Genomic DNA, 20,684 nt, shown 5'->3' with positions numbered 1-20,684 from the left:
TCAAAACCTTATCTTGATCCCATTTTGGAAATGCAAAGGTTTTCTTGATACCTCTTTTTCACTCCTCATATTTCAGCAAATGAATTGCTGTATACCCAGTATAGAATGAAAACCAACTGCAGGGTGCACCTCATTTATTGGCTCTGGGTACCTAGGGTTCTTGATGAACCTATAAGCCCTTTATATCCCCGCAACCAGAAGAGTCCAGCAGACAAAACGGTATATTGCTTTCAGAAATCTGACATCGCAGGAAAAAGTTACAGAGTAAAACATAAAGAAAAATGGCTGTTGTTTTCAGCTCAATTTCAATATTTCAGCTGTTATTTTCTGTAGGAAAACCTTGTAGGATCTACACAAATGACCCCTTGCTGAATTCAGAATTTTGTCTAGTTTTCAGAAATGTTTAGCTTTCCGGGATCCAGCATTGGTTTCACACCCATTCCTGTCACTAACTGGAAGGAGGTTGAAAGCACCAAAAATAGTAAAAATGGGGTATGTCCCAGTAAAATGCCAAATTTGTGTTGGAAAATGTGGTTTTCTGATTCAAGTCTGCCCGTTCCTGAAAGGTGGGGAGATAGTGATTTCAGCACCAGAAACCCTTTGTTGATGGCATTTTCAGGGAAAAAACCACAAGCCTTCTTCGGCGGCCCTTTTTTCCCATTTTTTTGGAAAAAACTAAATTTTCACTGTATTTTGGCTATTTTCTGGGTCTCCTCCAGGGGAAACCACAAACTCTGGGTACCATTAAAATCCCTAGGATGTTGGAAAAAAAGGACGCAAATTTGGCGTGGTTAGCTTATGTGGACAAAAAGTTATGAAGCCCTAAGCGCGAACTACCCCAAATAGCCAAAAAAGGGCTCAGCACTGGGGGGGAAAAGGCCCAGCAGCTAAGGGGTTAAAGATTTATAGGAGCAAAGAGGCTGCTGCGTTCCACAGCTTTGTGGCGCTACTTTTCAGAATTGGCATCGACCTTTGAGTGATCAAATAAGTACTAGTCTTCCTACTCTGGTCCGATCTCAGCAAGTCATTACAATTTCTCTGGTGACAGAATTATGCCCCTAATCCAGAAACTGTTCAATCTCTCACAAGATCTCTGACACAGGGGGAGCTAAATTGGAGTTGGTGCCTCCCACAAACTAATGTTGCATCTATATATGTCTGGATGTGACATAGAACTCCATGTTAAGACAGTCCTGCCCCTGGATGTGTCATCACCGAGCTTGTATGCTGATGTAATTACTTCTTTTTCTGTGCCTTTCAACACAGATCCAGAGTTTTGCTCCCAACTTTTTTGGTTTCTACTATTCCAGCCCTTTCGCAGCAACAAAGGTTATGGTGGTGGTAGGGGTTGTTGTGAGCAACAAGGATAGCACTCAGCCTATTCATCGTCACCAGCTGCAGGCAACGCCAGACTACTTTAGTTCTCCCTTATTCAGTCTATCGGTGGCAGGATGAATTTTTGTTAGCTCGCCTGGTGCGCCATTGCCCCTTCCGGAACTTGTAGTTGTGACGAATGCCTTGTTTCTCGGCTGGAAAGACCAAGTAGACCAAGTAGAATTCATAGGTCTTTAGTCTCAGATGGAGCAATAGCACCTCATCAGTTTCTGAAACCCTGTGCCGTTTGCTTAGCACGCCAGGATTTAATACCTTTCACCAGGGGCAGATCTGTCCAGGTTTGACAGACCGCACAACTGCTTTGTAGAACAAGCACAAGGTGAGCAGTGTGGAGTCATATACTTTTTGTTTAGAGTCTCTTAGTCTATGATGGTGTCTGATACCTCAAGGGGTTTCCTTAATGGTAATCATATGGCTAGTTCTCTCAGCTTCAGAGTGGACATCTCATCAGGTGTCAACTTTGCATATAATTAGTGGGATTTACATTTGGTGGAGTAGGGTATTTTTGGCATGTGTGATGTGCCCTTAGCCGATCTATTCAGTACTTCAGAGAATGCACATTGATGGGCTTCCTGTGCCATGCCATTTCCTATTCAAGGTCTCCCTCTGGGATGCGTTCTGGCTTCTGTGGAACTTAGGCCTCTACAACATATTCCCTCCACTGACACTGATTTGGCATGTCATGATTGACAAAGGTCAGCTCCTGCTGACAGCCCTAGTTTGGGCTCAGAGTATGGGGTACTCTGACCCGTTGAACCTAAGCATGTGTCCTCTACTTCAGCTTCCTCTTCTTAAGAACCTGTTATCCCAATAAAAGGGCAGGGTTATGCACCTAAACCTTAATTGTACCTCTGTGCATAGAGATTGAGTGGAATCAGCAAAGGCGATGTGATTTGCCATAGAGGAAGTTCTGAATGTGATTTTTGTGGCTTGCTGCTCGTCGCTAGATTGGTCTATTCTGCCCTTCAGATAAGTTTCTGACATCCTGCTAAGACTGACAGATTGACCCTCAACATACACTTTTGATTTTTCTCTCCTTGGCCCAGCAAGGTCTGGCTGCAGGTACAGCAAAGGGCTAACCTTCAGCTACGTTGGCTTTTTTGGTTTCGCCTGCACAGCGCTTGCAAAATCTTTTCTAATTAAAAAACAAATCTTAAAAGGGGCTTTCAGCCTACCCATTACTTACTAGGCTTCACCCATCACTCTGCTTTTCTAGCTTCTTACTGGCCAGCTGCTGCTTCTCATGTCATCACGCAGCAGTTCCTCTCTTCTTGTCTTTGGTGGTTGCCTGGATCTTCGACTAAGTACTCTTTCCGGTGGGCAGTCAGTGGCCTTCGGCCAGTGTCCTTCCATTCATCCCCACGTTTCTTAGGTACTTTTTCTTATTTAATCCATGCACTTCATACTAGTGCATGTGTACCCTCCCACCTCCCACATTGCTATTCTTTACCCGCATTCCATTGTGTGTCTGTACCACCCTCTTCCGCTTTTCCGCTGTTGATTCTTTTTTGAAATTTTAGTTTGTCAAATTTTAGATTGTGCAAACTTGACACAAAGGTATCAGAGGCATTACATGGTTAGCAGATGGACATATTCACAGGATTGAGAGATTAAGTGATTTGCACAGAATCACAGGATGTTGAGTCTCCTGCTGAGACTCGAACCCAGTTCTCCGACTTCAGGGTGAGCCGCACTATCCCTTATGCCACATCTTCTACACTTTGTGTATCTGCTCTTTGGTAAGATTTGAGATCAAAATGTACGATGGCTGGCACTCCTTTGCAACGCACGATTACAGTGCATTCCAGTTATGCGTTCCAAAGCTGTGCCAGCCATCTTGCTGAATAATATATGTTAAACAATCAAATAGCTTGATAATGTTGCCATTTATATTCGAGTGTTGTCAACGTTTAACCCATCTGATGAGACCCATCTTTAACAAAAGCATAGCGCCTTGAGGTGAACCCCGTTTCAGAGATCAATGGGCCATATTCGGGTGACCAAATCGGATCCCAGAAGTCCTGAGTCATCAGTTTACGCTTAGATGCCAATTTAAAAGAGGCCCCTTGAGTTAAAACTCCAGCTTGAGTTTCTTGGTAACCAGGGACCATCACTCTCTGAAACCTGTGCAACCTTGCCCTCGGGTTTGAGTAAAATATGACCTGGCACCGAGTTGGCTTACAGACTGTGGTTAAGGTTTGATTGCAGGTGGCTCAGTAGGTTGATCTGTGGTGGATTAAACATCTGCATCCACAGGTACATTTGCTCCTGAGTTGGTCTTTATAGGTCGGATATAACTCGTTTGTCTAGGGCCTCAGCAGAGTAAAAGGTATTGCTGGCTTACATAGAACACAGAGAACCTGAGCAGTAAAGAGATCTTTGGGGGCTGCGTGCCCCTGAGGATTCGTGGACCTCATCCGGGACCCTGGCTATACCTGAGGAGTCAGACAGGACTTCTGTTATTCAGTCTGCTATTGCCCAAAGCCAGGACTGGCTGAAGGTGTTGCTTAGGGCACTACGCCCCTTGGCAGCCGCGTGTCCCCAGCCCTTAGCCGTGCCAGCCCCTGACTCGGCATTCAGACTAGAACATCTCAGGAACATGGGTGGGAGACCAGCACAGAGAGCTACTCTGAGGGCTGAATTACTTGTATTTCCGCAAGTGAGCGGCACCAACCTGAATATCCTGTCCAGCTGGCTATTTAAAGACAGATCCTGGCTAGAGTTCCTCGACTAGACTTGTGCACCTCCAGCGCACCAGCGTTTCAAGGTGTTAAACTGAGATGTCTCTTTTCCTCTGTGCACTGCACTCGTCTTTGTCACTGCATCTTCACTGTCCCCAAACACAGTCTCCTACTCCACTCAGCGAAGCCGGCATTACCCCTTCTTCTTGATCATATATGGATACTGGAACCCCCTCCTCACCAGCCCCCGCCAGGCTTCTAGCAGTCGTTCTTGTCCCCACAGAAACCCGATGTAGACTTACTCTAAGTCACCCCGGCTCACCTGATCACCCCATCAAAGTCTGTCTGAACCACCATTATCTCTTAACCCTAGAATCCTGCTCAGAGGCGCAATGTTCTTTCCTAGACTTCCTCTCCAGTGATCCAACATAATCACATCTATTTACTTGACGTAGTTTTTATTGTGAGGATAGCCGTTGTTGCTATTTGGGATGCTCCATAGGTTAGCCGGACAGGGCATTTAAAGGCAGAATATATCACACGTACTCAATACAGCTGCGCTGGTGGGTCATGAATTGTTATCGGTGGGACCAAAGAGTATCAACATGTTCCCATCAGAGTTTCCTACTTGATAGCTCACACAGTGTATTTGAGAGAACACTCTGCACCCAACTACCATGGCACAGAGATACCGTTATACCCATAAACAGTATAAATAAATGATGGATGAAATGCTTGAATTAATCTCAACCATTGGTACTTACACTGGGCCACCTCCCAGTCCATCGTTATTTTGTCCACCCTGCTACCTCAGAATGGACCCAGCCATATGCAAATAAGTCTTGACCCTGCTTCAACGGGAACCTCATGTCTGAACTACCAGGCCAGATCCCTTCTGAAGCAGAAAACAAGCATCCTAGTACCGCTTTCGCACTTGTTAGAGTTCATCAGCCAGGTATCGCTCGGTTCCAGTGACACAGTGTGCACGGGGCCAGTGTCCCTCTTAGGGCGACACATTAAAGTATACAAAAAATGATGAATGAAATGATTAGATTAATCTCAGCCAGTGGTAATTACTCAATTTACATCCCAGGCCATCATTATTTTGCACACATGCCACCTCAGTTTGGACTCAGCCATATGCAAATCTGTCTTGAGCAGGTTCTTGGGTTGCTTGTGTTCCGGTTCAGAGAAGACCTGACTTGGCAGCTCGGGCTGGACTGTTCCTATTAAAATGTGAAATTTATTAGCTTCGTCAATGTTTTTTATTTTTCTTTTTTAACATGTTGCACATCAGTTGAACTGCTGTGGAGCATGGCCTAAAGTAAATAATAACACTATGATGTGGTCAAAGCTTGTCACGTCATAGCAGTTTTTTTTTGTTTTTTTTACTTTAAGCCAAGTTGCACAGCAGCTCAACTGTCGTGCAACATGTAAATAAAAAAACATTGACAAAGCTAATACATTTTGCATAGGTAAAACTTATTGGCTTTGCTAACGCTTGCACTTTGTGATTTTTGTTTTTTTAAAAAGGTTTGCTTAAAAGCCCCCTTTTTGCATTTGTTAGGCCACAGTGGGACCTTAATTTTGTCTCTCCTCTTTACGTGTACACCATTTAAGTCCATGCACATTTGTACCTTGAGGTTTCTGATGCTAAGAACTATCCTCCTTATCGCCACAACCTCTGCGAGATGCATCAGTGAGTTGCAGGCATAATACGTGCAGCCATCATACACCACATGTTTTCCTGACAGATTGGGGCTTTGAAATTGAACAGCTTTTCTTTTGAATGCGGTGTTGCTCTTCCATGTAGGACAGTCTATCACACCGATTTTCTTTTCCTCTGCTTAACATCCAAATGAGGTGTAGTCGAGGCTGCACTGGTTTGACGCCAAACAGGCATTTAATTGCTGTATTGACAGGACTAGAGAGCACTGTGTAGACTGTGATCTTTTCATGTTATTCACTGGTGTGGGAACACAAGGGAAGGCAATCCAAAAGTGGCTCTTGTATGGATGGATTGTACTCTGTATTACATTATTTTATGCTTTGGCCAAGAAGTACCTTTCTGGGTACCTTTGAGCTAATTTCTTCAGGGGTAAGGCCACCAAAAAAGCCTTAGTGCAGAGTATTCAGGCACTCAGTATGTGCCAGCTACTACATGGGCATCCATCCGTACGTCACTAGGCATTCTCAGGTCTGCAAAAAGGACCAATTTGCATGCTCAGTCCTGTAGGACTCCCTGGTGAAAAGTCCTCTTCTTAGACCCTCCTTCTTGCATAAGTATTGCTCGAGTATTGATTAAAAAGTTAAGGATATTGCAGTTAGAAGTATATCAGAACACATTACTTACCTTTAATTCTCTTTCTGGCGGATGCTCTGTCTAATCACAAATTCCTCACCACCCACTCTCCTCAACCTTCTGTGAAGTGGACTTGTGTTAAAAAGGTTTGATGTTCATTTTCCTGCACTGTTGTCATTATTTTGTTAGTGTGAAATATGGTGATAAACTGGTAGCAGCATGCAGGCGTAGCACCTATATATGGTGGTCCGTGTTGTTACATCCAGAGGCGGTGCGGGGGTCTATTGGCTACACCTGCCACTGCCCGTATAAGGTGGATCCTGCACTAGCAATCATAATGCTTTTCTGTGTTTGGAGAACTAGTTCAATGTTATGCAGTTCCCCCCTCGAGAAGTTGGCGATATCATATAAAGATGCATTTGACAGTGCGCTCTCCTACCTCCACATTCAGAGTGTCGTTAACAATTGTTCAGTTTTATAACAGACTTGATCTGCTTTTTCTGGTAGGGAGTACCTTGATTGCATGAAAAAGGACTGCGTTGCAGCAGTGTGGGAAATCAGCTTCATATGACTCCTTAAATTGTATTCACTACCAACATTTCTCAAATATTCTTCGGATTCTTAAGGTCCTTGAAAAAATTGCCTAAGTCCAATAGCAGGACTTTCTCTAGGAAAACAACCGTTGCGGAGAGCATAAGTCGAGCCTTTCTCCTAACCGAGGTGCCGAGTTCATAACCTTCAAACTCATTCCTCTCTATGGTCATAGAACTCCTCGATGACTTGCAGTATCCTTAAAATAGACAGCAGAGGGTACTTTATGGCATATATGAACGCTTTTTAATAAGATCCATGTTTAGCTGCTAATGAAATTAGAAGATCTCAAAAAACTGTTGAACTAATGATATTTGTTTGATTTGTTGCCTATTGTCACCAGTAATTTCCAAGCCTTCTAGAAAATGCTTTACTTTTGCTTTTCAGCAATAATGATGATGAGGACCTCACACCTGAGCAGAAAGCAGAGCGGGAGAAGGAGAGGAGAATGGCCAACAATGCCCGCGAGCGTCTGCGCGTACGTGACATTAACGAGGCTTTCAAAGAGTTAGGACGGATGGTGCAGCTCCATCTCAAGAGTGACAAGCCACAGACAAAGCTCCTAATACTACACCAGGCTGTTGCTGTTATACTTAGTTTGGAACAGCAAGTTCGAGGTGAGTTTAAATGCAATTTTAGCCATGCCTTTCAAAAGTTGTATTGTAAGGTTAAGCATACTCCTTTCAGAAGATACTCTAGCTCTCGAATTCAGCTTCTAATATTACCAAGTCGGAGTTGAACTCAGTCATCCTGCTGCTAGAAGTGCCCCTTTCCCTCAGCTACGTCTTTATTACGTCCATCTTTAACATCAGTCTTTACCGTACTTTGAGAAAGGTACATTCTTTCTGCATTTGACCATTAAGAAGAAAGTCCCTTCTTGTCCGTCCTAGAGACAGTTTGGTTAGACGACTTTCTAACTATAACCCTCACTCTTCACATCTTCTTGCCCTGTTATTTTCCTTTTGCTGTTCCATTATTATTATTGCCATGCACCAGCCGGGTAGGATTATTACATTTCTTAGGTGATGTTTCTGGTTGGGCTAAGGTGATTGGTATGCTGCAGCAGTCTCAAGCTAGGCATTTTTGTACCACTGACACAGCATGTGTGGCACCAGCGACTCTGCTTTCCCGTGATGGGATAGGCAAAATTCGGTGAATTTTATTTTTCTAACATATCGACCCTTCCATGTTGGGTAACCAAGATACTTCGCCGTAGAAGTTATCTTTCACATATGCAGACCCTGATGCATTTTGGCAATGATGCAAAGAAGTGCCCTGCACAACAGCATCTTTTGGAGAGAGAGACCCTAAAGAGTCCCAATATTTAGGAAGCTACAATGTTTGATAGACAAAGCAGTTACTGCTGCCTTACAAGACAATCTGTCACCTGCCAAAAATGTACTAAGAATGGATGATAAGCCTCCTTCCACCTTATCAATTCTGAGAGAACCCTGGCTTCTCTTGTCTGTTCCATATGCGAGTGAGAGTTAACACTGAAATTACTGTTCCTTCTTTAGTGTATTGTTCATCTGCATTTCACTTTATGGCTGGAACAGATCCAAATAATATTGCTGGGATAATCTCTTTCAAGCAGAGCTGTCTACTTGCTCCTGTATTTCCTTTTGTCTATTTTGCGGCGGTGCGGTGCCTTAGTTTAGTGGGTTAGTAGCTCGGTCAGAGTGCCTGCCACCTTACCTTTCTTCTCTCCAGCTGAGTAGCTTTGTTCGGATCATGATGATAGAGTCAAAGTGAGATTAACTATTTTGACCCTGTAGCATCTGGTTTGCAAATGTCCCTGTTTTCCTCTCCCCGTTATTCAGTATTCATTCTGGCCCTATTCCTCTCGCCATTGTCTTCAAGGACTCCATCAACGTCACCACCTCCACGGAAGACACCCCCCTCGCCGCCGAACACCTGCACTTCCAGATCCACACCGACCCCAGGACCACACTCAGAGGAACTCTCATCTACCGACCCCCTGGACCACGCGCCCTCTTCAGGGACTCCATCACTGACTTCATCTCCCCGCACGCCCTTGCCTCGCCGGCCTACATCCTCCTCGGTGACCTCAACTTCCACCTGGAACAGAACAACGACCCCAATACCACCACCCTGCTCGACAACCTCGGCCTCAAGCAACTGGTGAGCACCCCCACCCACATCGCCGGACACACGCTAGACCCCATATTCTCCACCAGCAACCACGTATCCTTCAGCCACTCTTCCGCTTTACACTGGACCGACCACAGATGTGTCCACTTCACCTTCAGACGCGAGACTCGCCACCTCCGCACACAACCCATCCCACATCGACAGTGGAACAAAATCCCCGAGGAACAGCTTATCTCCACTCTCAATGACAACCAACCCACCTTCTCCTCCGACCCCAACGACGCAGCCCTCAGCCTCACGAATTGGATCACCAACTGTGCAGACAACCTCGCTCCCCTCAGGCGCCTCCCAAGACAGACCAACACCAAAAAACCTCTCTGGTTCACCGACACCCTTAAGGAATCAAAGAAAACCTGCTGCACCCTCGAGAAAGCCTGGCGCAAGGACCACACTGCAGATAACATGACTGCCCTCAAGAACGCTACCCGCGAACACCACCAACTGATCCACGCAGCCAAAAGAAATTTCTTCACAGACAGACTGGACAAAAACAGCCACAACAGTAGAGAACTCTTCAACATCGTCAAAGAGCTCTCCAACCCTAACGCCAACGCCATCACACCCTCACAAGACCTCTGCAACTCCCTCGCCACATTCTTCCATCGTAAGATCAACGACCTACACAACAGCTTCGGACACCAGACCCAGCCAACCACCACAGAACCTACAACACCAGTCATCACCCTCAACGCCTGGACTCACATCAACACGGAAGAGACCAAAGCCACCATGAATTCCATCCACTCCGGTGCCCCCTCGGACCACTGCCCACACTTCATCTTCAACAAAGCCGACGACATCATCTCCCGCACCTCCAGACCATCATCAACAGCTCATTTTCGTCTGCTACCTTCCCCGAGAGCTGGAAACACGCTGAAGTCAACGCCCTACTGAAAAAACCTACGGCGGACCCAAGTGACCTGAAGAATTTCCGCCCCATCTCGCTCCTCCCATTCCCTGCCAAAGTCATAGAGAAGACCGTCAACAAGCAACTTACCAACTTCCTTGAAGACAACAGCCTACTCGACCCCTCTCAGTCCGGATTCCGAGCCAATCACAGCACAGAAACCGCCCTCATCTCAGTCACAGAACACATCAGAACCCTGATGGACAACGGAGAAACAGTCGCTCTCATCCTCCTCGACCTCTCGGCTGCCTTCGACACGGTCTGTCACCGCACCCTAATAACCCGCCTCCACTCCACCGGGATCCAAGGACAGGCCCTGGACTGGATCACCTCCTTCCTCTCCAACCGCTCCCAAAGAGTCTACCTCCCACCTTTTCGCTCTGACCCCACTGAGATCATCTGCGGCGTCCCACAAGGCTCCTCGCTCAGCCCGACTCTCTTCAATGTCTACATGAGCCCCCTCGCCGACATCGTACGCAGACACAGCATCATCATCATCACCTCCTACGCCGACGACACTCAACTGATACTTTCCCTCACCAAGGACCCCACCAGCGCCAAGACCTACCTGCAAGATGGAATGAAAGACGTCGGAGATTGGATGAAACTCAGCCGTCTGAAACTGAACTCAGACAAAACGGAAGTCCTCATCCTTGGAAACACCCCGACCGCCTGGGACGACTCCTGGTGGCCCACGTCCCTTGGCACCGCACCGACCCCCTCAGACCACGCACGCAACCTCGGTTTCATCTTGGACCCACTTCTCACCATGACCAAACAAGTCAACGCCGTATCATCCTCCTGCTTCCTCACCCTCCGCATGCTCCGAAAGATCTTCCGTTGGATCCCCGCCGACACCAGAAAGACCGTGACCCACGCCCTCGTCATGAGCCGCCTGGACTACGGCAACACCCTATACGCAGGAACCACCGCTAAACTCCAGAAACGTCTGCAACGAATTCAAAATGCCTCCGCCCGCCTCATCCTCAACATACCCAGCAACAGCCACATCTCCGCCCACCTGAGACACCTGCACTGGCTTCCCGTCAACAAAAGGATCACCTTCCGACTCCTCACCCACGCACACAAAGCCCTCCACAACAAGGGACCCGAATACCTCAACCGCCGCCTCAGCTTCTACACACCCACCCGTCCTCTTCGCTCCGCCAACCTCGCTCTCGCCGCCGTATCTCGCATCAGCCACACCACGGCGGGTGGGAGGTCCTTCTCCTACCTGGCGGCCAAGACATGGAACTCCCTCCCCACCATCCTCAGGACCTCCCAGGACCACTCCACTTTCTGGAGACTACTCAAGACCTGGCTCTTCGAGCAGCAGTAACCCCTTCCCCCTAGCGCCTTGAGACCCGCACGGGTGAGTAGCGCGCTTTATAAATATTTATGATTTGATTTGATTTGATTCCTTGTTAAATCACAGCTATGTTTCAAGCAGTGTATCGGTCCACAAGCCTTAATTACATGGAAGATGCAGAGTTCTGGGAAAGATGTATCAAGCCTATTGGTAGTCGCATCAGTACCCTTTCAGTGCACAAGAGCTGACTAAGCCTTAAAATGACTAAAAGTTTAAGACATTTATCTGGAGCTTTATAGAAAAGATTGATAGTCTCCCTGGACAAATGTTGATGTACCATTTTGGATAAGCATCCAGGCTATTCAGACCCAAGGACCATCATTTTAAGGAGACATTGTTTTTGAAGACGACTGGGCTTCTTCCTGGTAATAATGATGTGCTGCAGATGAGTAGTGCAGGGTTAATGTTCTCAATGACTTTCCAGAGTCATGCGATATATGAAGTGACCCAGTGCTGAGGAACCTGCAACAGTGTGGCAGTTCCCTCCAAGTTCTTGTTGATTTAAGGCAACACGAACCATGAGACAAACACTTTGTTGCATTCTGTAACATGTGAAGAACATTTTCTGATATCCAGGGCCCAACCATGCCCTTTAGTGACTCCAAGCAGCAGTGCTCACCTTTCTTGTCTGAACTGTTGAATGCTACGTTAACCTACATCACAAGCTTGCCCTGCTTGTTTTCGTTAGAAAGGAAAATAACAGTGTTTGAAAAGCCTGAGGCTAAAATCTCTGCACTGTCAAGGTTCTTTTGGGGAAAGGTTTCCAGAGTTCCAGGTGTCAGCAGTTACCAGAAAGGATAGTGATAGTCAGCAACTAATTTAGAAGACTAAAGGGCAGAAAGGCTAAATATCTGTGATAAACTAGCTATAAACCTACTAAAATCTAGTCATCTGATAAACTGTGAAGTATTTGTCTTCAGCTGAGGAAAGTACGAATCCTTCGAAAATGTGTCCTGTGCACTTCTTCATCTGTGATAGAGGCTTAATACATAAAAGAGCCTTCATACTTTGTGAATTCATGTCCACCTGACCAAAGTACTGTTTGTGGTGAATGGTCTACATAGTCTATTCTGTTAACATCTTATGTTTGAAGAGATCTTCTGTCTTGCATGCATCCTATAGCAATTTTTTTTACTATTTTGTCCTACTTTGCATAATTTCAATGCACTTTCACATAATTTTGTCTTAATAAATTGTTAGTATTGAAGTTACAAGAATTGGTTGTTATTAAAATGTGTAGCCTTTAAATTGAGTATTTATTTTTAACTTGACCACCCACCTATCCTCCTTTTCTAGAGAAGCAAGTCTCACTCAAATGCTGACTTTGTTGGCTTCAAGAACGTAATTTTGCTATGCAGACATGATGTTAGTGGGAGCTCTGCCTCGCAGCCCATTGCTGCATTTAAGTAATGTAATAGTCATATTGGATCGTATAAATGATTTAGTGGTCCATTGCCTTTGTCACCATTGCAGCAAATTCTTTTGTTTACTCTTGTTGTCAGCGAAATTGTATTGGCCTATTGCTGTGGACCTTGCACCATCACAATATTAGGATGGTTGTACATCTCGATGCGAAGGTAGGCAGATTAGATCTGTCACCTGGAGAAAATCCATGCTGCTATGTTCTCCATGTGATGCTCAATATGCTGGACTAGATTAACTAAAACAAAGTCTAAAAGTATGGCGCCTCTGTCCGAATGTGCTTTTAGGCTTTTTGGTTTTTCACAAAGCAGTGTAATAGGTACCTGGAAGGCCACTCTGGATGCAGGTTTTGAGGCATACTGTTGCACATGCCTTGTGCCTTTCTTAAGGCTACCTAATCACTGTGCGGCTCCGTACAGTAGGAAAGGTAATTGATTGTGCAAATGCATTTTTTAAATATTTTTGTTCTCTGCTTTTTCCCCACGGAGAAAACCCTTCCCTTTCACTTCTAGAAGACATGGGGGTGCTCCAGTCTCCTTCCTATTCTGGAAGGGGAAAATCTCGGGATAACTACATCACCATTATTACATCTTTGTTGTCTGCCTCCTTAGACCCTGCAGGGAAGGGTGGTACCTTTCTGATAGAAACACATAATGAATTTGTCTACTGATTAGAGGGTGTATAGCTGTGCTGTTAATCTATATTAATCTGGGTCTATCTACACGTCATGGAATTAATCATTCCAGTCCCTTACTTACCTAGCTAACTATAGCTTTTTGGTTCAATGCATTTGTTTTCAAGGCCATAATGTTCAAGATGCTGTTCAGCACTTGATGATTTTCACCTGATTTTCAAAGACTTGGTCACAGTTTTGTAATTGGCATGTAAGTGAAATGCCAGTAAATGCTTACTTTTAAGTGCATATAGAGTTGCATTCCTTTAAGCACACATTTAGGCCAATTTTATTAGAATCAGTCATTTTCTCTCCCTAGTTGACTGTTTCCTGCAAGGCGGAAGAAGAAGAATTATATAACAAATGAAAGTTAACAGTTTTCTGATAATTGTTGCCATAGCACATCAAGTGTCTACAGTGATACATGCCAGTATACTATTTCTAGATCGTTAATTGGACACCAAATCATCTCCATGGCAAACTAAGCTAAATATCTTATCAAGAGCTTTTTAGTGTGTATGGAGGGTGATACTGCTGCTGCTAACAAGCACTAACCACTGCTCATGTTTTGTACCTGTTATTCGCCTTACATTTGCTGATCTCGGTTATATATTTTCTGTTTACATAGCATTTAATGTTGCTACCATTCTCAATTCACTCATATTTGTTATATTTCAGTGTAGTTCTAATAAGGTATGTTAATATCATGGTGCCTTGTCAGTTAATAAAGTCTTGATGCATCAAGTTAAAAACCCATCACGGTGAACTTATAGACTTGTACTTTTCCACCTCATTAAGAATTAAATCACTTATTCATAAAAAAAATGAATGAAACATTTAACTAAGATCAAATTGCGTTTAGTGCAAATAAAATGATAATTATGTCAGTCATTAAAAAACAAACCGAATTTGGAATCCTTTTTATATTTTTCTAACCTTCTAGGGTTCATTTTTAAACCCTGGCAAGATTTTAATAATTTTCATACCCAAAAGATGACTCTGCAAATTGAAACACATGCTGCATATATCTGACATGACCTGCATGTCATGCATTCAAGTCCAGGCAGGATTATGTCAACATTTCATCCTTTTTTGAGGGTGCGCAATTGAGTTATAGAAGATATGTTCAGTGCCTAAAAATGGTAACAACTTTAGTATGAATAACATGAATGCAATGAATAACAAATTCTTACTATTGTGCAATATACAGATAATGCTATGTGTAGGTCTGTTCTGTGTGAGACATGTCTGATATGATACACTATTTACATTTATTTGAGTAAGTTATCGGACTCTATTTCAATGTTTAAAAGAATGCAGTACACAGAAACTAATGTTTTAAGCCTTTTTTCCGATGTAAGCAGGGTATAGGATATGTAATTATAAATTCATAATGTCTTTTTGTTTTTCACTTTGATTTTTAAAATAATGTATTAAATTGATTAAAAGAGAATTTAATATATTTTAATCTTTAATCCAAAATAATAGATGTTTTAGTCTTCTATTGCACTCCATCAAAATGTAATTCTCATGTAAACTCTTTCAGTAGGTGAGATATCAGGAGATGGAAATAAAGTGATGCATTTATTATTTCAAAGAGTTATGGCTCAATGAAAATACACAGACCCAATACCGTAATAGACATGTTCCAAACCTTGTACAAATATGCATTTGCATGGGCTTCTTTGAACTATAAATAACCTATTTGACTGAATAATTGACAAAATTAATTTCAAAATGGCTGCAGCTGTTTCACTGCTTGGGGTATTATGGCCACAAATACCATTAGGAGGGAGTTGCTGAATTTACATTTAGATGTATATAATTCTGCAAAACATGTCTCAGTTCTTAGGAGTCCAGAAAGCATATTGAAATTACTCTAGAAAGTTCACTCTGTAAACAAATCGCACCTGAAACTGTCAATAACGTAATTGTGGAGCCTTAATGTTATCTCTAAACTAATTTCTTTAGAAGTACTTAACTTTGATTATAAAAGCATTTGTTGCATTCATGACAAAGAAAATCAATTTCTGCTCAAGCTTACCCTGTTCTTTAAAAGGTGATGTACATTATGCAGTAGCAGGACTAATTCACATTTGGAAAAGTCTTGAAATACTTACAGGTTTTCAAACATTACTATGAAAACCTCTAAAAAGACTAATTAATACATTAGGGAAAATACTTAAGTATAACATCTTTTAGATTTTAATATACACTGCATTAGAGTGTGGATTTTGTTTTTTAATGTGATTAATGTTTCTACCTTGTATACAGGGCTGTGGCTCGTCTCACATGCCTCGCCCGCTTTGGTGCCATCATGTTGTTTATCCTGTGCCCAGAGTCAAAAGAGCTTAAAGCCCATTCTATCACCAGTTACTCAGAAGTATATGTTAGAGGACTTATTTGTCTTCCCTGTACATATACACAGAGTGTACAATGCATAGCTGTCCATGTGTTCATGTCCAGACTATATGGTGTGGAAACACAGTCAACACTGAGGTTAACTTTTTCTTTCTCATAATCACCGATTGAAAACTAAAGTAGAAGCCCTGGAAGATATTGTAAAACCTCATTGGTTCAGGCCAGGCCTCAATCTTCAAATAAGAGTGACACTTTCACACACACATCATGTTTTTTTAATTACAGGGCCCATTTAAATGCATTATTTAACATTGACTTTTAAATTCACATTGACATTTTTAGTGGTAAATGTGAACTTGTTATAGAGCTGGTCAAAATTCAAAAAGTGTGTTAAAAGAACCGTTAAGCATGTTAATGCTTGTGCAAGAATATTGTACAGGTTGCTATTTTTAATTTTCAGTATATTGTACTGGAAGACAACTTGATAAATGTGCATGTATTTATTTATATTGCAGAAAGAAACCTGAATCCTAAAGCAGCCTGCTTGAAAAGAAGGGAAGAAGAAAAGGTATCTTCAGAGCCCCCTCCACTCTCCTTGGCGGGACCCCATCCTGGGATGGGAGATGCATCAAATCATATGGGACAGATGTAAAATGGCAAGTTTGCAGTTTTGAGAAACCACACTAATTTTCCCTTTTCTAACAGTGAACAAGGGCTTCATGTGAGGGTACATGCATACTATTGCCAATGAAGTGTATAGTGAGTTCGTAGAGCCTCATAATTTCACAGGCTAGCTGTTTCATGATAAGGTTACTTATTTTGTACCATTAGGGGCATACCCTAACTGCTCCCTTATTATTAGCTTCAGTTCAACACAACAGCATTGACATGCTCTCTGCTGAACTGACAGCATATTTCTAAAACAAAATACAGGTACAGTACTTGTACAGTCAAACAGATGAGGCCATCATGACTAGCATACATGCTTCTATTGTGCACATTTGCATTACGGACATAGTATCCTCATCATCAAGTGTACTTTTATCATTTGCAATAACAATTATGTGCCATAAGGGAATTAGACCTCCATAGTGAGTGTTTATTAGGGAATGAGGTCAGTTATCTGCCTGCATGCTCACAAGTGACTCAGCAGGCAGAAAGAACCCCATTGTGAACAATACCCCAACACCCCCTTCTGTACACTAACAGAATTGTTTGCTTTCCGTTTCTTAACTCATATATTTCAGCTATTAACATCCTACTTTGAAGGGAATAACTAAAGCAGGGGATGAATTGCATGCATTGCTGAAGCACCTTATGTGTTGTAGTTTTATCCTGCAGGCTACAATTAATTCATTTTGGGGTTTTCAGTGGAACCTTTTAAAATATCATATGGGTTGTCTTGTACCTTTCCTTTCACAAGTGCATATTAATGCATAGGCTGGATCAAATCAGTTATTTGTACATGTGAATTTAATTAATTATTCCCAGTTAATTAGTTTGTCTCCTTGATTCTTCTTTTATAGGTGCAAGTTGCCTCATATCTTCGTTTGAATAAGAGACCACTTCCTTAGGAGCTGTAATATCTTAAACCCACATAAACACTGCTCTTTTATCCCTTTTTGTAACATAAGACAAGTCTGGGTAGATAAGAACTGCAGACGCACGAGAAATTTCAGCATTCCCAACAGAAAAGTGCATCTTGAGGGATGACTCTTAACATATCATCAGAATGTTTCAAGCAGTACGTTGCAAGCAGTAATGCACAACCGAGAGACTGAATGGCAATCTTCTCCACACTGTGGAACAATGCATTTGTGCCTAAACTTATTTTGAGAAAAAATATAATTAATTTGTAAGTCTGAAAAAATATTTAATTTAAAATTGTAAACTTGCAATAATGAAAAAGTGTACTTCTGGAAAACAAATGATCGTTTCTGTTGGTGTTCTAGTCAGCTAGTGTTTATACTTACTGGATATAACAGGGAAGCTTTGCTACCCAGATATTTACAAAACCAGCAATTGTCCTATTGAAATGAAAGCGATGACATTAGCCATTCCTTAGTGTAGGAGGAACAGATGGATCTTATAGACCTATGAGAAATATATAAATAAATATATAAATATATATTATAACGTAGTGAATATGGTATGCCTTTGTTCATTGGTTTCACACTTTTTTGCTTCTGTAAAAAATAGTAACAATTAACTTTTTTAAGAAAAAGGATTTTACTGTAAATAGTTTTTGTGTTTGTCCTATTCCCATGTTTTTGTTATTGTAACCTATTGTGCCAATTCTGTCACACAAGAGATGTTGACAGCATTGCTTTTCATTCATAAATGGGTAGTAAGTAGTTTCCTGCACCTTTTAGTATGCAGGTCTTCTCATGTCATGTACATACTAGTAACAGCATTATGAAGATGTTGCTTGTAAGGTCAACCTGAAGCATAATGCTCTCCTGTGACCCTATTCTGGGCTATTCAGAGGTACAATGTTAGAATGCTACAAAACGTTACCACTGTGCCTTCCAATGTTTATATCATCAATTTAGTAAGCATGATCAAAGTGGCTATAATTTAGGAAATTGACAGTGTTAAAGCTTGTGTATAGCTGATAGTATGTGTATTGAGGAATTCTCTAAACTATGGTCAGAAATATTGAGGGAGATCCAGCAGGGGTGTTGCAAACAGTATGATAGAATTGATTCAGTCTTGAAGTGGCTTATTGTCATACACACCACTTACTGCCTCCTCCTTGCCAATATCCAATCATAATGCAGAATTACAAAGGCCTTATGAATCCTAAAGCATTAAGTTGCACTTTCTTGAGAGGGGCGATACAGTATTTTTTTCCGGCCAGTATAAATGACATTTATATGAAACATAACTTGGTAGTTTTCATAGAGTTGGCCTAAGGCACAGGACCAACTTGATTATGTCAGCTCTGACATGAGCACATTTGAACCATCTTCCATTAGTAAATAAATCATCTGCTGATTGACTTTGTTGTACAGTGAACTTGTCTCACGGTGCTCAGAGTTTGGTGTTTTTTAGCACCCTTTTGTCTCTACAGTTTCTATTTTTACAACCTCACAAACATGGCATGTATTAAGAATCTCTCCTTGGTTCTAGTCGATGGTCCACTTTCCAGCACTGAGTAAAACAAATGCCATGAACTCATCAAAATGGTCTAAATGTTCCATCTGTTCTCCTGTTTTGCCAGTTATATACATTAGTAATGGAAATTACATTTGTAAATTTTATGCAACAAATGGCAAACGTATCATTATTTTGAAATTGTGTATGTAAAAGTTATATTTTTACATGTAGACTCTTGTTATTATGTGTTTTTAATACGTTGTATCAGTTTTTGTTTAAAAGATCTGTGTGGTTGAAAAGGTCTCATTTAAATGAAGTTGTGAGAAACATAAATCTGAATCTTATGTTTATTTCAGGAAACATAAAGAACAAATCAGATCACTACCATACAGTCACCACTGTCATCCCCTTACACCTTTTGACTAGTGTGTGTTGAAAATCTGTAAATATGTTGAGTAAAAGTACATGAAATGTGTCAATTTGTAAGTATGTTTTTAAAATGTGGATGGAGATGGATTAAAGTGATAGACAAATGATGAGCCAAGGGTTACTTCAGATTCCACAATGACCCATGACAATTGCATCAACTGTGTGATCCTTTTTTTATGAACATGTTTTTATAGAAAAAATGTATAAACTGTTTTTAAAAATAATCATATCTGCAGACTCGCCCTCTGGGTACTGTCAGGCATGATGTGGGTAGATGCTGTGCAGACTTCCCCACACTCAATCTGAAATGTGTCCCAATAGTCCCTATTATATTTAGTCCTGGGGTCTCTCCAGTCAGCTGATATCAATCATGTGTTTTTTAGGTGGGGGTCGAAGGAAAATACAGAGTGCACCAGCGTTAGTATGTGAATAAAGGGACAAAATGGATAGTTCACTTTACAGACTTGTCAGCAAAGCCAGCTGTAAAGTTGTGAAAACAATAACATTTCGTGTTCTGGAATACAAGACAGCTTGCATCTTTGAGTGCCAGTTGATTAACTGGAGGCCTTTCTCTGCCTTTCAGTAGAACGTCAAAGGGGAACCTTCTGTACCTTATATTGAATGGTATGACATGCTGAATGGAGTTTTCAGAGACTTGAATATCTGAATTATCATCATACATAGTCATGTCCCCCCAAGTCATGTTGATGACATACCAGACTGAATGTGTCAAGAGACAATTATACTTGGAAAGAGAAGAACAACTGTCTTTTAAATGGATGCTGATTTTGTATCTGAACATTGTCCAATGTAAATGCGGCACACAATGTAACCTAGCCAGTGGTAACCAATGTGTAAATGTACACAAGTTGACCAGGACAAATAAGTATTTCAGTTTATTTTGTTCATACAACTGGAAACTGCCTTTTGATTTATGCAATCGTGTACTCTAGTATTACAGTCTTGATAAATGTTATCAATAAAGTACATGAAACTTCAGAACAAAAGTCTTCAAAATCTGTAAAGAAAAATAAAAATAACAGAAAGGTGTGGTAGCTTAATGCTGTTCTAAACACTGTTCAGATTATGAGTGCATATTTTTATTCATAATTTTCATTATTGTACAACCTGGATTTTGCATAAGAAAAAGCCACGTTCTGCTGTTTCACTTAGGTTTATGTTTTTCCTCTGGATAGCAACAACTCTGCATGCTTTTTTGGCATTTAGTTCTATGGACACAGTTGCAGCACGTTAGGTTCAAAATTGATACTTCAGCAACAAAA

The 20,684-nt window shown here is 42.0% G+C and overlaps 1 protein-coding gene across 31 annotated transcripts in view; it reads left to right on the top strand.

Annotated features, from left to right (window-relative positions):
- TCF4 (transcription factor 4) overlaps nucleotides 1-20,462 on the top strand; it is a 630,514-nt gene extending 610,052 nt beyond the window's left edge. For 28 of the 31 annotated variants that reach the window (XM_069219818.1, XM_069219785.1, XM_069219753.1 and 25 more), the window contains 3 exons: nucleotides 7,357-7,586; nucleotides 16,389-16,529; nucleotides 17,400-20,462. In XM_069219818.1, the coding sequence (XP_069075919.1) occupies nucleotides 7,357-7,586; nucleotides 16,389-16,525 (367 nt within the window). In that variant the 3' untranslated portion in view covers nucleotides 16,526-16,529; nucleotides 17,400-20,462. The remainder of the gene's footprint in view (nucleotides 1-7,356; nucleotides 7,587-16,388; nucleotides 16,530-17,399) is intronic. The other 3 variants (XM_069219704.1, XM_069219761.1, XM_069219794.1) reach the window with 1 other exon arrangement.
- Nucleotides 20,463-20,684: the final 222 nt, after the last annotated feature.

The sequence above is a fragment of the Pleurodeles waltl genome, chromosome 1_1 (assembly GCF_031143425.1).
Source record: "Pleurodeles waltl isolate 20211129_DDA chromosome 1_1, aPleWal1.hap1.20221129, whole genome shotgun sequence".
Classification (NCBI taxonomy): domain Eukaryota; kingdom Metazoa; phylum Chordata; class Amphibia; order Caudata; family Salamandridae; genus Pleurodeles; species Pleurodeles waltl.
This window is presented reverse-complemented; position numbering and strand designations above follow the sequence as displayed.